General features: G+C 35.4%; 1 protein-coding gene across 1 annotated transcript in view; it reads right to left on the reverse strand.

Annotated features, from left to right (window-relative positions):
* Nucleotides 1-11,702: 11,702 nt before the first annotated feature.
* ADGRG7 (adhesion G protein-coupled receptor G7) overlaps nucleotides 11,703-17,931 on the reverse strand; it is a 66,958-nt gene continuing 60,729 nt past the window's right edge. The window contains exon 16 of the mRNA XM_036219645.1: nucleotides 11,703-12,025. Coding sequence (XP_036075538.1) covers nucleotides 11,765-12,025 — 261 coding nt within the window. The 3' untranslated portion in view covers nucleotides 11,703-11,764. The remainder of the gene's footprint in view (nucleotides 12,026-17,931) is intronic.

Consider the following 17,931-nt stretch of genomic DNA (forward strand, 5'->3'; position numbering starts at 1 on the left):
TTGCGTTTTGTCGTTTTGTGACCATTGTAATTCTCTTTGTCGTATCCAAAAAAAAACTAACCGTTTCTTGCCTTTCTGCTACAAACTCATTCATTCATTTGTGAACGCCTACGCTTTGCCAAGCACTGTGCTGGGGATGAGGATGAATCAGTTTGTGAACACGGAGTTTCTAGTGGCGTTTACAAGACAGGACAAAGCTATGAGTGTGTAAAGGATAAAGTCTGGGAAGAAAAGCCTGATTACGTATCCCAGAAGCCTTTTGGGAAGATAAGGCATTTGAGTGTGCCCCAGATACTCTTCCCTTCTCTCTTACCTAAAGCTTTTGTGTGTGTTTACGTAAGAAGTGCTGTGGCTCAGACTGACCCCTACATTTTTGGCGGGGGGAGGGTGAGATCTGGAGGTTGGAGGAGCGCTATCTTAAAAGTTGAAAGCAACTTTTGCTAAGAGTAAGCAAAAAGCGATTCGAATCGACCTTATCCCCAGTTACTCACCAGATGGCAAGACTTGGGGTAAAGTGAATCGAGGGTGAGAAGTCATTCGTTTTAGTGCTATAAATAGTGTGATCATTTTGCAGTCTTAAGCCTATGAAAAAAATCTATTTGAGAGCGAAATTAGAAGGCTTTTCGCTTCTGAATTTTCCAACTGTCTATTATTCTTTGAGCAATTGCTTGCAGGAATTGGGGAATAGAGGACTATAGAAGGAATGGGGAAAGTTCCTGGTTCTCTCCAAAAACTGTTCTTCGTTGCTTGTTATTTAGAACTGAATAATCCAGATTTGGGGAAATGAACTGCTGTCCAATAATAGTGTTCTTAGGTCTTCGAGTTGGTTTGAGATTGGATAAAAACACAAATATGGGCAGAGATAAAATATTCCCTGAAGGAAATGAACTATATCAATTTCAATTTTCCTAAAAAGAGGTCAGCTCCTGGGACAGGAAATTAAGAGGATGAACCTTAGTCTGGAATAAGGGGAAAGATTTCTTCTCTTTAGGCTTCCAATAAAAGAGCACTCACTCAAGAGTCCTGCCATTGAGGAGAAATAAACTGATCCCTGTTTTATTGGGGCCATGTGCCTCTTGTATATGTCTCTTGTATGAGAGTATCTCTCATTATATGCTAATACATGGTGTGCTAAATAGTAGATTATGCAAATATTTAGTTGTATAAGATAATGCTAACTCTTAGTATCATTAAGATTTTTTATTGAGGGTGGAAGTGTAAATGGTATCTTTTGTGATCTTATAAAGAAGACATTATAACCCTGACCTTTTGTACCAAACACTTGACAATTAAACATTTAGTTCCTTATGAAATCTCATGTCATCGTTCCATATCCTTATGTATAATTCTGTCTTTGGGTATCTTGTTCACCCTCACTCCCACCACCACCCAGTTTGAAGTCAGTACTTATATTCTTTCTGTCCCTCCCAACATCTGGCATTGATTGCCTTGTGTGTGAATAGTAGGCATTCAACAAATATTTATTTAGTCAATGAAATAGTTAATACTGTTTCTGTAATGTGCCCACAGTTGCTGATGAGACAGGCCTCTCTACTTAGGCTCCCAAAAAATGCAGGTGATAACTGGCTATAGAGCAATAACCTGAATTGAACCAGTTACCACACTTACCAAGAGAATGGTTTCTCCCACAGCATGTGTAGACTGATTTTTAGTTACTGATGCCTTTTTGTTAGTAAGGCCAAAAAGATTGAGTTATCATATAATTACCACTTACTAAGCACTTATGTTCACATTTATTGACATAAGCATCAAACAAACCATTAAGAAGATTGTTCTAGGAATTCCATAGAATTTAACAGCATTAAAGTGTGGAGCTTAGGAAGGTACTGAACCAGCATAAACTAAACTTCATGTTCACCTGGCCCACTGTCCTATGCCCAGGTGAATTTGGTTTTAAATGAACACCAAAATAGCCTTGAATCAGAAATCTGGAGAATGAAAATATTTGAAGAAAGGATATGCAGTGTAAGGAAATGCCTTTGACTCCACCTTTTGCAAGGGGAGAATGAGAATCCACATTTGAAGGTTACTTTCCCTGTTTCACAGACATCTGGAGAAGGATTATAGTTGTACTGTGCTTTTGAAGAGGCAGTCAACTCATTTACCTACCACCTACTCTTTCTCCCTGAAAATCTGTATGACTAGAACTCTTTAAGTAGGAGAGAGAAATCTTAAGAATGAAACAGGGAGATTCTCAGAGTGAACAGGAAATGGGACAAAGACTGTGAGCCTTGTAAGCAAGTCAGTTGAAATTTGTGTTTCATCATGTTTCCTTTAGTAGTTAGTATAAATCATTTTGAAAATTTCAATCATCTTAGCTACCCTCAGGGGAATCCAAGAAAGGATGAAAGTTTCTCCTTGGATAAGAATTTTAAAGGAGATGTTATGTCCCTCCTGATAATCAGCTCCATTGTGGCAACAGTCAGCTAAGTAAGAAAACACCAAACAGAAGGGGAAGCACATGAAGACCAAATAGGGGCCTGTTAGTCAGGTCAGCCTCCCATCCACTGGCCAAACATAAAGACCTGTTTGTGTAAACAAAAGAAGCTGCCAGCCCATGCAGAAATTATGAAAAAAATATATATGATATTTTGACCATGTACTTTGAGTGAGTCATTCTTGGTACCAGCTAAGCAAAATACCTCAGTCTGTTCTACCAGCTGCACATCACTGAGACCCTAAAATGTTTTTGCCTTACCATGTGTTCTATATCCAACCACTCTTAAGAGAAATTGCTCTAGTTCTTCCTAGCTTTTGTAATCCTAGAGACTAGCACCTCATAGGTATTCAATACATATTTATTGAATGAAAGAACAAAAAGTAAGTTCCCCACCATTTTATAGGCCAAGCTTCCAGAAACAGTGAGCAGCCATTATTTATGAGTTCCTAACACCCTAGCAGCATAGGTTTTTATCTCTGAGTAATTTGAAATTGTCCACTTTTCTTCATTTATGTCTCTTGGAGACAATGCTACGTTATTTCTGTGCACTCTGTCATAATTTAGGTTGAAAGACTAATGCCACAGGATGTACGAGGAGATCTCGCAACTTTAATTTGATTAAGAGTAGCTTTTTCAGCTCATTTAAGAAACCTAGAGGTCAGATTCTAGAAATCATACATATCAAATCAAACCCTGTGTGCCTGGAGACTCTTAAATCTCTAATGTAACATTTATGCCAATGATCCTGCCTTTAGTCCCTCCATAGAAATGCATAATTAAACAAGGCATTCTCAAAAAGCCATTTATTTCAATGAAGAAAAACTCATAATAAAAGATGCAAAGTAACCCACAATGAGATGTCATTTTGACATATTAGTTTGATAAAAATCAAAAAAGTTTCAAAACGCTATGGAAAAGGGTTTGGCAAAATACACATTTATAATTTGTTGTGGGAGCATAAATTGATATGAACTATTTAAAGAGTGGTATGGTAATACTTATCAACATCTAAAATACCTAATTCTATAATGATCCAGCAATTCTATCTCTAGGGTACCCAAGAAACCTTTGCACATAAGAACACAGATACTCAATGTTTTATTTTCAAGTAAAAGACTATAGAGCAATTAAAATAACATAACATACGTACAGTTAGATCTCAAAAACATTTTATTGAGTGAAAAAAGCAAGTTACAGAAAGCTATGCTATTGTACAGAAAAGACTTAACATAGCAGTCTGAGACCACTTCGTTCTTAGAAAGACTGCATTACAAGGTTGGCCTATAGCTGGTGTCTGGAAAATTGGATTTTGGGAGCATTCCCACTGTTCTTTGATAGGAATGGTACACTGTTCTTAAACTATATAAAAAAATGTGGTTTATGCTGAACACCTGCTTGCTTTCTGGGAGTCTAGAATTTTGGTACATGCCAGGCAAAGGGTGCCTTTGTGACCAGCCTCAAATAAAACACCTGGGCACTGAATTTCTAATGATCTTCCTTGGTGGACATTTCACATGTGTTGTCACAAATCATTGCTGGAGGAACTAAGTGCATCCTGTGTGACTGCACCAGAGAAGAACTTTCGGAAGCTTGTGCCCAGTTTCCTCCAGACTTCAGCCGATGCAATTTTTTTCTTTGCTAGTTCTGCTTTATGTTGTTTTGCTATAATTAATCTTAGCCATAAATACAACTCTATGCTGAATCCTATGAGTTCTCCTACTGAATCATTGAACCTAGAGGTGGTCTTGGGGACCACTGAATTAGTTCCCTATATCATTTATTTATGTAAAAAAGAGGGGGGGGGGAAGCACACACAAGACTAAATTTTATGGGTATATAATTCTGTGTATACCTATTTCTTAAAATCTGGAAGGACATATACCAAACTTATTATAGGGATTACTTGAGGGGAGAAGGGAAAGGAACAGGAGAGATGGGGACTAGGTTTGGTAGAAATTAATCCGAGGAGACTTTGGCTCTATCTGGCATGCTCTAATTTATATTCTCTTTTTATAGAAAATATACTTTTGTAATACTTAGATGGGAAAATATTTTGAGTTCATTAAAAATAATTTAAGCATGCATTTAGAGTCAAAGTTTAGAGCTGATAGGGAATTTAGAGTTCACTTAGTCCTGCCCATCTCTTTATGAAGGTAGAGCCTCAGGCTTATGCCCAGAGGCCAATCTCTTGCCTCAAGTCACATAACTTGTAGTTGGTACCGCAACTCCTCGTCCAGAATGCTTCCTAATCAGCAATTGCTTGGTAAGTACTTTGGCTAGAAAAAATCATCTTGATTTGTTATTGCAGAGAATCAGGTCTCAACTGTTAATATCATGGTTTCTTAGAAGCTTATATCAAAGTTCAGAAAATTATCAGTCATACTTCCACGTGTAACAAAGGTCCACTGGAAGAAAAAAAAGAATTGAAATGTAGAACTCTAGGAAATATAGTTTGTAAGAGATAACAGCATTAAATCATACCACTCTGCTTTGCTTTTATTTTTTCTTCTTTGTTAAAATAAAAGGTTAATGTATTAAGCAGTGAGATTTCTCAGAAACATGATCAATAGATTTCAAAAAGTGTTTATAACCTATTTCTACTTTTTAAAATTATTCACAAATCAAGACTCTAAAAACTGACTCCAAAATTTATATGTTGCTATTGGTAGTATAAAATGGTACCACTACTTCGAAAAACAATTTAGCAGTTGCTTACAAAGTTAAATACACATTTACTCTATGACTCAAAAGAAAAGAAAGCACATGTCCACAAAAATATATGAGAATGTTTATACCAGTTTTATTTATAGTTTTCAAAACTTGAAAATGACAAAATGTCCATAAACTGGTGAATGCATAAATAAAATGTGGTCTATCCAAAAAACTCTTTTTTTTCCCAAGACAGAACAAGATACAGTTGTGAATGTTCCTCTTAAAGGGGCCATGTCTGCAACTGGACTTTTGCAGTGACGGACTCACTGGCTGTCAGCACCAGCTCCAGGTTGGTTGCTCGGGGTGTCACCAGGGACTTACAGGGGACACTGAGTTGTTGGAGTGAGGGTATCCATTGTTCCTCTGTTGAGCCCTCTCCCGTCCCAGTGTGTGGACTGAGCACCAGCATAGATGAGATATCAACAAACTGGATAGCAGAGGTCCCTCCACCCAGAATATTCCCTGAAACGCTATCTTCCCCAACTCCCGGGCCAACCTAAGCCATATCCGGTTGTGTCCTTGGAGAGTCCTGTGTACCTTTCTGAGCAGTGCCAACAACCACACTGGTGGCAGCTGATCTTGGTTTCTGGTGTGGCCTCTTGAGGCAACTATAAGCACTGCATCTGTGGATTGCTTGCTGAATCTTAACAGTTGGCCCTGGAGGGGCACAGACTGGAGTAAACTGTGCTTCTGGACACCTAATGCACAAAGCCATGCTAATAAGACCAGGAGACTTAGGAGCTTTGCTTAGTACATAGAAACAGACATGGAAAGGCAGCCAAAATGGAAAGCAGAAACAAAGGAGCAGAAACCATATGCGAGAACAGAACAGAGATCCAGGAAAAATGGAGTCAAGCGATCTAATAGATGCAGAGTTCAAAACAATGGTTATAAAGATGCTCAATGAACTCAGAAGAAGTTTAGATGAACTCAGTGAGAACTTTAACAAAGGGATAAAAAACGAAAATGGAAATGGAAATTATAAAAGGGACTCAGTCAAATGAAGAGTACATTATCTGAGATGAAGAGTATATTAGAAGGCATCAGCAGAGTGGATGAAGAAGGGAATTGAACCACTGGTAAAGAGAATGGGGAAGCCAAGGACACCCAACCAGAATGACAAGAAAAAAAAGTCAAGACTATAATAATAATTTAAGGACCACTATGCTGTACACCTGAAACTAATATAAAATAATAATCAAGGTCAATTCTAATTGAACAATAAAAGTTAAAAAAATAAAAATAAATCAAAGTTAAAAAATAATACATGAAAAAGGTCATTCTGAAAAAAAGAGAGAGCAACATGATATCTTATTTATTTCTGTAACTCATGGTTCCCGTTTTTTTACATTCAATATTGTATTAGTTTCAGGGGTACGGCATACTGGTTAGACATTTATATAACTTACAAAGTGATCCTTCTCATAAATCTGGTATCCACCTGATACCATACATAGTTATTACAACATTATTGACTATTTTCTCTATGTTGTACTTTACGTCCCTGTGACTACTTTTTAACTACCAATTTGTACTTGTTAATCCCCTCACCTTTTCACCCAGCCCCCAACCCCTCTCCCATCTGGCAACCATCAGTTTGTGCTCCATCTATGAGTTTGTTTCTGTTACATTTGTTTGTTAAATTCAAAACAACCGAATTCTTCTCAGCAATAAAAAAGAAACAAACCACTGATACACCCAACATGAGTGACTCGCAAATATATGCTGAATGAAAGAAGTGAGATTGGTATTCTAGAACAAGCAAAGCTAATACATGGTAATAGAAAATAGATGAGTGGTTGTCTAGAGCTGGGGATGGGGGAAGGGTTTAACTGGGGTGGAGCACCAGGATGGAAATGTTCTTAATCTTGTTTGGGATTGTGGTTTCACAGGTGTGCATATCTGTTAAAACTCATCAAATTGTACACTTAAAATGGATGCATTTTATTTCTCGTAAATTATATGTCAGTTAACATAAAATGTAAAGCAAACAAAACAGAAAACTATCTCCAATAGCCAAAATAAGGAAAACCATTGTAATATTTTTAAAACAACAAAACAAAAAACAGTTTTCAGCGGCCTACTTGTAATACTGAATTTTCCTGAGGTGCATTAAGTGTGTATCTTTGTATATACATAATATTGTATAACTTTGGAGCAATATCGAACATCACCATGACTGTTCAGTGTGCACTTAGCACACTGGTGAACATGGATGTGAACATGCTGTATTTCCCAATTTGGTAGCTTTTTTGTTCATTCAAAATAGTTTGCCTCTCATTTAATAATATACCCATGTGGACATTTTAAAGAAAACTTATCAATGCCAATTTCAAGTAGTTTTGGAATAACTATGTGTTTTCCTAAGAAATATTCATTTGTTTGTTAAATTGTTGAGATATTCGACTTGTTTGATCATGTTTCCCTATTTATATCTGGTGTCAGGAAGCTTATGGTCTTGTCTGTGGCCCACTCCTAGCAAAAATACGAGACTATATGACATGTTTCTTGGGTACGAATCTTATCCCTGGCTTCTTACTTTTTGCTCCTATGATTATTTTCCCTTACTCCTGATTTTCTTACTTAATCAATTTTTCAGCAAATTTTATATACTGTTTTCAAATACGTGTTTTAATAGTTCACTTATAAGTAACTGAAGTAATATAGATGATGCATACGTAACACTGCTTTCAATCTTTGGTGTGTGTGTGTGTGTTAATAAATAACAAATTGCTAATATAGCCTATTCCTCTCTTCTCCAAGATTTAATGTTTTATTTTTAAGAAAGGGTGGATGGACACAAAGAGTCAAAAACATATTTGAGAGGAGAAAATAACTTTATCATGGAACCCAAGCCAACTGCTGAATGATATAATGAAAGGGTAGACATGTCATGTGTCTGTCATACATGATTTATTTGGCCTCAGTTGACATATTTATGTCCATGTTCCTCATTTTAGAAGTTTCTTCATAGTCCCTAACATATTCCTTGACACAAAGTGAAAATTACACTGCCTGTATGAGGACATATAAACTCAACAAATGCTAAATGATCTATAAATCTTTTGGATATTTTGAATTAAATGCAGAGTGAGCATTTCATTATATTAAAAGGGAAAGAAAACAATAAACTAAGGGAAAATATGTTCATCAAATGTAGTTGTTAAAGGGCTAATAACTCTAATGGAAAGGAATTCCTGAGATTCATCTTAAGGAAATAACTAAAAAGAAAGGAATAGTATGTGTAGTAATTTATTCATCTTGTGTCACTACAGTATTAAAAATGGAAATGATGTAGATATCCAATAAGAAATCAACTTAGTAAATCATGCTACATTATGAAATCATTAATTATTATAAGGATGGCTTTATTGGGTAATTTTAAATGAAAATCAGAATAAAATTTCATTTGCTGTTATTACAGTTATGTGAATTTCTTATTAATCAAAGAAAGCATGAAGTAACATGGAAAAACAGACATTGTTGATATGTTTGGTTATGGAATTACAAATTTTGCTTTTTAAAAATACATACATTGTGAATAGCTTTTAAAATAATTATAAATTGGTTAGCACAGTGTTTGAAAAATATAAATGTAAATGTAACCTGCCCCACCCAACCCTCCATCTTTGTCCCCAGGGTAGAACTTAATCCTAGTGGCTCTGTTTGGGACCTCTTCTGTGGAGCCAGGTGCTGAAAGGCCCAGAGTCACATGAAGGAGGTTCCACAGAGCCAGAGAGCTACAGTGGTTGCCAGGCTGGTATAACCCAGTCAGCACTTCTGGCCTGGGTTTCTCAAACATTAGCAAAGAATGCCAAGCTCTTCTGATGAGGCAACGACCAACTGATAGCAATGATCCTGAGAAGAATGTTCATTTGTTGGTGACAGAAAAAAGAAAGCAAGATAAACTTTAAAATGGAAAAGGTCAGAAAAAAAGCAATCCAGACTCTGACAATTAAATTAAACAGTGAGCTCTGAACTGTCAATTAAAAACCTGGAAAGAAAATCCAAAGGTCAAGATGGTTTGTCCCCCCAAAGAAACTACATGAGCTGCCATAAACAAAAACTCTTTAGGGCACTCTTATCACACAACATAAATCAGAACCTTGAAAGTTGTCCATATGTAATGTCATGAAAACCAGTTTTGCAGTACTCTAAGTCTCTCCTGAAATTTTTTTAAGTCACCTTTCTGTTTCTACAGTCTCCATCCTTGCTCCCCAACTTCCAAGGCAACACATAATTTCTTGCTTTCCTTACCTACCCTATTCAAACCCTGCTCAGACGAGGATCTAATAGGCTCATTCAGAGTAAAGGACATGATTGATGAGCCTGAAAATGATTGTCTTCCCAGGAGGTACTTGTATTTTGCCAGGAAATATAGTGGAAGCACCTTAACATTTTGGTGCTAGCATCCCTTCCTTGGTGTAACTATCTATTCTTCACTCCAGGATATCCAGTCAATCAAGTCAACCCCTATCCTTCCACTTCACAGTGGGTATGTAACCCAGGCTGAACCCATGCCTGTGGACATGTGAGCAAGCAAGTTGTGCCTGTCCTTAGGTCCTTTCCTCTCCCTCCCCTTGCTTTGCTTCATATCACAGGGAACTGAGCCCCACCGGTTACTGGCTCAGCTGGCTTCTAGCTGGCTGCAGCCAATGGGCAACACTGATGGGAATTTGCAAGGCAGAATGACAGAAATACCGATGGCCAATTTCAACCCATGTATACCCAATTTAAGAATGAAGCCAAACACAGACGCACAAAGAGCCAAAAAACAGGGAGAGAAAAAGAGTCTTAACACATTCTTTGAACTCCTTGCATTTGAACTCTAGACCTAAAGTTAGCACTATCCTTTATTTTATGTTTCAAACCAGGACACTTTAGAAAGTAAAGGGGCTCCCAATAATACTTAAGTCAGGACAACAGGCGTAAGTTGGGGCTGGCCCAGGCAAACCAGAACACATGGTCACCCTAATTAAAACCAACTCGGCCTTTGGACTTTACAGTTAATGGAGCCATTAAATTATCTTTGACCCTTAACCTAATTTGATTTGGATCTTATCACTACATGAAAAGATTCCTGACCAGTGCATGAGGTAAAGGCTTAAATCAACAGAATTATCTCCTAATGGTAGGATTTCAGGGTAGGTACATCAATGTCTGCCTGATTTAGCCTCCACAATATGTATGTAGAGCTTGAACATTTTTATGCTGCAGCCATTCCAAGAGCATTATATAGAATTTTGGTCGCTATACCCCAAGAGTGCTGAAAAAAGTGCAAAGAAAATTAAATCACCAAAGGAATAACACATAAACTCCACCCACAGGTTAAATGTGGCTCTTTGGGTTTGTCTGTTTGTTTGTTTGTTTGTTTGTTTTTCACATTTAAAGTGGCTCTTACTGAAGGTTTATTTTCATTTGAATATGTATTTTGGGACATAGGGTGGGTCAACTGCACCTTATAATTTTCCCTGTATCCAGCCCCTCTCTAGATATAGTACCATAACACCCCTAAAAACACTGACCACTGAGAACTGCTTTTCTTTATTTTTTTCCTTTTATTTTTTTCCCCATTATCCTGTAAGGTCTCAATTATCCTACAGATGAAATGAGCTTTTGTTGGATGCCAAGAAATCCAACATTTACAACCATTTCTATAAAAAACACATGTATTTTAGGGCGTGGTGAAAAGGGTATGCCACAGCTTACCTGACATTTGTTAGTCCCTTAACTCAGTACACTCACAGCAGCTGCCTAGTTTATGACAAAACAGAACATAGCGATTCAAAGACTGTATCTCCTAAATCCACTGGGAGTGCTCCCCACCCCAATGGAGGTTATTTTTTATTTAGGAAGCCATTTATAATTCAAGTGTTTACAATTCCATAAGCAGTTAGATCTTTTAAAAGCCACAAGGGGTAATTGTGACTAACTTTTTCATTTCGTGAAGCTGTGTCAATAAAAAGGCAGATATATCAAGAACTAGAAGGAAATATCCAGCTAATCTTCCTATGTCTCATTTCTCATAAAGCCAATTCCTTAGGTTATAAAACATGTTTCTTCATTTTTTTTTAGCAACAAAAACCTCCCTTTCCAGAGGTTAAAGCAGTGTAAAATTTTTAATTGGAAGTAAAAGTATAAGTACATAGAAATTTATAATATTCACAGATCGAAAGCATGATACATTACAAACAACTCCCCACAGTGTTCATCAGAAGTCATTTTGTTCTAGAAGGTAAATTTTTCTCTGCATATCCTTTTTAGTAAATTGTAAAAGAATTCGTTTAGGTTCTACATTTTATCAAAGTTTGCCACATAGACTTAATGATATAAAGAGTAACAATAATCTTGAATTATTTTGAATCCTAGGGTGGAATGCTTTACCTCACTTAGGTAAGAATCTATTAAATAGAAATCCAAATTCATTATCCCTGATGACAATAAACAAAAGGTTTTATTTGATTCCTAACCTTAAGCAAAATATATTGAAAGACTTTCCAGGAGGATTAGGTAATAAAGAAAGGAACTAGAAAGTGAAAACTCACACACGCATTGAATAAAAAGGACCACAAAAGCTAACAGTTTTACTGTCTAATTGTCTGCATTTGCTTGGTCACTTTCAGAGAGTGTTGTTTCTTGGGTAACTACAAGTGGCTCCAGCAGCCTAAAGCGTTCATTTAGAACCGGCAGTGACCTGAGCATGTTATACATCCTTACACGCAGCCTAAGCGGGGTCATTGGTGGCAGTGACTTCAGTCTCCCAGAAGATGACGACAGTGACTTCAACACTTTGGAAGCTTCATTCTGGAAGGTTTTTGTTCTGACAGTGTAGAGGATAAAAATTTGTAGTCCCTGGTAGATAGAATAATAGCTTAATGTTAGATAAATTTTTAGATACAGAATCAGGGAAGAGATTTTATTTCACCCTTTCGCCCACTCTTCTCATCATGCATGACAACTCTTCAGCTTGAGTTTATCAGTTGGCAGCTGTTGTGCACTTTTTGTCTAAAAGAGTTGAGGCAATGTTCTTCTCATATGTAAAGTGCTACATGTAGGTAATACAGTTAGAAGACCAGAGTTCAAGTCCTGGTTTGCCACGTGTAGGCTGTGTAACTTAGGCTTTCGTCCCCCTGACACCAAGCAATTCTGACACCAACTGGGTGTCCTACAATTTAATTCCGATACTAACTCCCTGGAGGTTAAGGGCTCCAGGTCAAAGTCTCAGTCTCACAAGATTGCCCTTACTTCATATGCCAGTCACACATACTGGGATCTCATTATCCACACTTCTGTCTTACAGACTATGAAGTAGAGGGTTCCCACAACCTGCCCCTTCTTTCGTGTTTGATAATTTGCTAACAAGATTCAAGAAACTCAGGAAAGAGCTTTGCTTATCATTATCTTGTTATTATAAAGGATACAACTCAGGCACAGCCAAACAGAAGAACTCAAAGGGCAATGTATGGGTGGGGTACCCTCACAGCAGTTCCATGTGTTCACCAACCTGAAAGCTCTCCAAACCCCTCATTTAGGGGTTTTTAAGAAAGTTTCATTACAAAGGCATAATTGATTAAATCACTAGCCACAGGCGACTGACTCAGTTTCCAGCCCCTCTTGACCTTCCTGGAGATCTGGGGTGGGGTTAGAAGTTCCAACCTTCTAATCAAGACTTGGTCTTTCTGTCAACCAGATGCTACAACTATTCCCAGATTTGTCTCTGAGCCACACCATTTTTTTGAGTTCCAGACTTATCCATCCAAATGAAAATTTGACATTTCCATCTCGATATTTCCAAATATCTTAAAATGAACTCTTTATTTTTTCACCCTAACCACCTGTGTATCCTTCCTTATTTCAATATACAACACCCTCACTCACCCCGAAAATTGCATTTCCTCCTCAAACTCTTCCTCTCTCTTTTCTCTCACATACAATCAAACTGAAAGTACTGTAGCGTCTACTCCCAAAATGTATTCTCAACCCATTGCTTTTATATTCAAAAATAAAATATAAAACAGGAAAATTTTAACACTAAACATTTATAATGTTTAAAATATATTATTAATGTTTATGTGTTTAGTATTATAGTAATTTTTAAAGATACATAAATATATAGAGATAAAATTATATTTTGTCTGAGAACTGATTTAAAATAATATGAGGTGACGTATAGATGAAAGAAGATGTACCACACAGTGATAATTAATAAAACTTGATGATAAGCACATCGAGTTCATTATACTCTTCTTTATATTTTGTATGTGTTTTCAAAATTCCATAATAAAATTATGAAAAAAAAATTTTAATGGTTGCATCAAATAGTGTAAGGCAATAAGATCATGTTAAACTTCATACTTTAATTCCAAATAAGTTTTCAGCTTTAATAATTCAAAATTATCAAGAAGCCTCTATAAAATATATACTTATACTCACTAGCTTGAAAGATTAACCTAAGTAGATATGGTACCTCGAAATATTAGTTAATAATAGTGTGAAAGCCGTAATTCTTAAGATACACACTAATCATGTAGAACATGAAAACAAATGCCAACAGTTTTTTTTTATTAGTGGTTCAAGATACCATGCAATAATTAATCCAGGCCTTTACAATATTTTACTAAATATGTAATACATATTAAATTTCCTACTTAAGGACAAAAGAAAAATCATACACTGTTGAGGAATATTGTCCTATTTTTAGTGAAAACAGCTGAAAAAATACATGGGAGAAAACATGGCTAAAAATTAAAATATATCCTTTTGCCATAAAATACTATTGAAAGAAACAAAAATATTGCATAGTTGAAGAAAGCATTACCCAATATGGAAAGTTTGCTATACAATTGGATGAAAGCATATCTATTTTTCACATGTTTATGCTTAGGGTATATTATAGATTTTTTTAATAATTTGGTATACAAAACACTAATTTTCTAGTAAACAACTAAATTTCTACTGGAAAATATTAATTTTCTAGTAGAACAACTATTCTATTTAGTAAATTATTTCTCTAATGTATGTATAAAATAGTTTAAGCTAGCCATTGATGGAGAGGAGGATTTGAATCTAATAAAAAATAGTAGTTCCAGGCTAAGTTATAGACAAAAAAAGTCACGTGAAATTTATATACCCTACCATTCAAAAACAAACAATTACAGCAAAGATGATGAAACAGAGGTGTATGGAGTGCTACAGAATGTCATTGATTCAACTGATTTTTACAAAAATAAGATCTCTGTGGTACTTTACAATGAGATGGAGAGTAACCATGAAGATCTTTTGTACTTCATGAGATTTCCCTGGTTATTTCATAGCAAAATATTAAAAAGATATCAAACTTACTGATAAGATACCCGTTTTTCTTTTACAAAAGACAAGTAATACAAATTTGCTGAACTTTTCTTTAATGACACATGGCTATCAGTAGAAATCACCCTTGCAGATAATTTTTTAAATAAATAAGTAAACAAAATATGTCTCTTCAAATTAAAGCTGACGTTTCAATGCTATGTGAGACATTTGGCTGATTTTCAAAAGAAACTATAGAAAAAAAGATTTGAAAGTGGATATTAAGAAATATTTTGATTATGGGCTTGTGTGCTATAATGACTTTCATATCTGCATACTTTAAAATATGAGAACATTTACTTAAACCAGATAAAAATATTGCCCATACTAAAAGAAAGAAGACAATCAATGGAGATTAACAGAAATGACCTAGATATAGCCGACAAAAAAAATTTAGGAACTATTACAGCATACTTAAGAAAGTAAAAATAAAAATTACTCATAATGAGCAAAAATTGGGCCATCTAAGCAAAATTAAAAACTATAAAAAGATAAAAATTCTTAAACTAAAAAAAGTACAGTATCTGAAGTAAAAATCACTGGATAAGCTTAACAGCAGACTGGAGATGATTAAAGGTAAAATCAACTCCTTGAAGATAGATCACTCTGATAATCCAATCTGATGAATAACAAAAAAGAAGAATGGAAAAGAATGAACAGAGCTCAGGAACCTGTGGAATGATATTGAATGGCCTAAAACACTACAATTAGAGTCTCAGAAAATGAGAAAAGAGAGAATGGGACAAAAAAACTATTTGAAAAAATAATGGTCAAAAATTCCTCAAATTCCATAAATGATATAAAATAACATATTCGAGGAGCACAACAATCCTAAGCACAATAAATGCATAGAAAATAATACATGGGCACATCATAGTCAAATGCTGAAAATCAAAAATAAAGAGAAAATCCTGAAAGCAACCAGAGAAAAATAATACATTATGTACAGGGAAATAAATATATAAACACTAAGTATGTCTCAGAAACTGGAGCAAGTTTGTGAAATGACTTCCCCATGTTAAAAGGAAAAAATTTTCTGTCAACTTTTAGCCCACATCCAAGGAAAATATCCTTCAAGAATAAAAGCAAAATAAGGATGTTTCAGAAAAAAGAGTGAGAGGGAGACAGACAGAGACAGAGATAGAGACAGAGACAGAGACAGAGACAGAGAGATAATTTGTCACCAGAAGGCATATACTATAAGAAATTCTAAAAGAAACTTTTCAGGCTGAAGGGAAATGACACCAGATGAAAATTCAGATCTTTAGAAAGGAATGAAGAACACTAAAAAAAAAAAAAAAAAAAAAAAACACCCAAACATTATGTGGGTGAATATAAACACTTCTTCCTCTTGATTTTCTAAAAAAATATATATATCTTATTTAAAGCAAAAGCTATAACACTGCCTCGTGGGGTTTATAATGGATATAGATGTAATGTGTGACCACTACAACTTGAAAGGACAGAATGTCAAGTGAATTTATGGTGTTACAAATTTCTTAAATTTTATTGGAAGTTGTAAAATATTGATTCTAAGTTGACTACAAAAAGTTAAAGATGTATAATATATCTCTAAATCAACCTCCCCCAATACCAAGAAATACTGCTTAATAACCAACCAACATATAAATTAAAATGGAATCCTAATAATATCAAATTTACTCAAAATGTAAGAAAAGAGAAACAGAGGAATAAAAAAATAGAGTGGCAACAGAGAACAAAATATAAAATGGTAGACATAAATTCACTCTAATTAAAATACAGAGATTATTAGAATGGATAAAAGTGTAAGGTGCTCCAATTTGCTGTCTACAAGATGCATACTTTAAATATAAAGGCACAGATAGGTGGAAAATAAATGAATAAAAAAGTGTTTATCATTCAACCAATATACATAAGAAGTTTGGATATCAGATAAGTAGACTTCGTAACAAAGAATATATTGTTATATACAAAGAGCAGAGTTAAAGAGGGACATTTCCAAAGACTAAAGGGTGAATTCATCCAGAAGACATCACTATCATAAATGTATGTACATCTAATAGCAGCACCTCGAAAATATAAAGCAAAAATTGATGGAATTAAGGAGAGACAAGACAAATTTATAATTACAGTTAAAGATTTTAACACTCTTTTTTTGAGAGAGCCAGACAAAAATATTGATAAGGATAGAAAATCTGCACAACACTAATAATCATTTTGACCTTACTGACATTTTTAGAACATTATACCCAACCACTACAGGACACACATTCTTTCCAAGGATAAATGTTTTCTTCATTAAGGAACACCAAATTATTGCCATAAAACCATTCTTAATAAATTTTAAAAAGTTGAAAGAAAAATGTACACACAATTTACCAAGACTAAATCATGAAATAATAGAAAAACTAAACAGTTCAATAACAACCAAGAAGATTGAAATGGTAATCAAAAACCTCCCAACAAAGAAAAGTCCAGGACCAGGTGGCTTTTACCAAACATTTAAAAAAGAATTAATACCAATTCTTCTCAAACTCTCTCAAAAAATTAAAAAGGAAGAAACACTTCTAAACTTGTTTTAAGAGGCTAGCATTGCCCTGATACCAAAGCCAGATAAGGACACTATAAGAAAAAAAAAAAATTACAGGCCAATATCCACAATGAATATAGATACAGAAATCCTCAACAAAATATTAGCAAAACAAATTCAATGATATGTTAAAAAGATCATCCAATATGATCAAGTAGGATTCACCCCTAGAATACAAAAATGGTTCAAAATACACAGATCAATAAATGTGATACATAACATTAACAAAATGAAGTATGAAAAATCATGATTATTTCAATAGATGCAGAAAAAGCATTTGACAAAACTCGATATCCTTTCATGAGAAAAACTCCTAACAAGTTAGGTATAGAAGGAATTCCTCAACATAATAAAGGTCATATATGACAAGCCCACAACTAACATCATACTCAATGGTGAAAAGTTAAAAGCCTCTCTTCTAAGATGAGGAACAAGAATTCCAAGGAGTTTGGAGAAACATGGTGAAGTGAGAGATGTACCCCAGATCTCACCCCTTGAAACAACAATAAGCTGAACATCTAAAACTCAACCAAAAATACCTGAACTGCACACCAGCATGTCTGAGTGTGGGATCCGTGCATAAGAGCTACCACAGGTCAGAACCCAAGGTGTCGGACAGTAGACTGAGAGAAATAAAGACAATGTCTCTTGTAGCTGCCAGAACGTTCTGTGTAGGGAGGGGGGTGGGGTCCGGGAGAGAAGGAGCAGCGACTTCCCTGAATAGCCCTGCCTGGGAGAGATTGTGACTTCTGCACAGCCAGCGGCAGGACTTAGTCATCAGGACAGAAAGCAGAGAAGTGGAAGGCAGAGAAACAACAGTTGATTTTTACCAGCTGTG

This window comes from Rousettus aegyptiacus, unplaced genomic scaffold (assembly GCF_014176215.1).
Source record: "Rousettus aegyptiacus isolate mRouAeg1 unplaced genomic scaffold, mRouAeg1.p scaffold_m13_p_4, whole genome shotgun sequence".
NCBI classification, from domain to species: domain Eukaryota; kingdom Metazoa; phylum Chordata; class Mammalia; order Chiroptera; family Pteropodidae; genus Rousettus; species Rousettus aegyptiacus.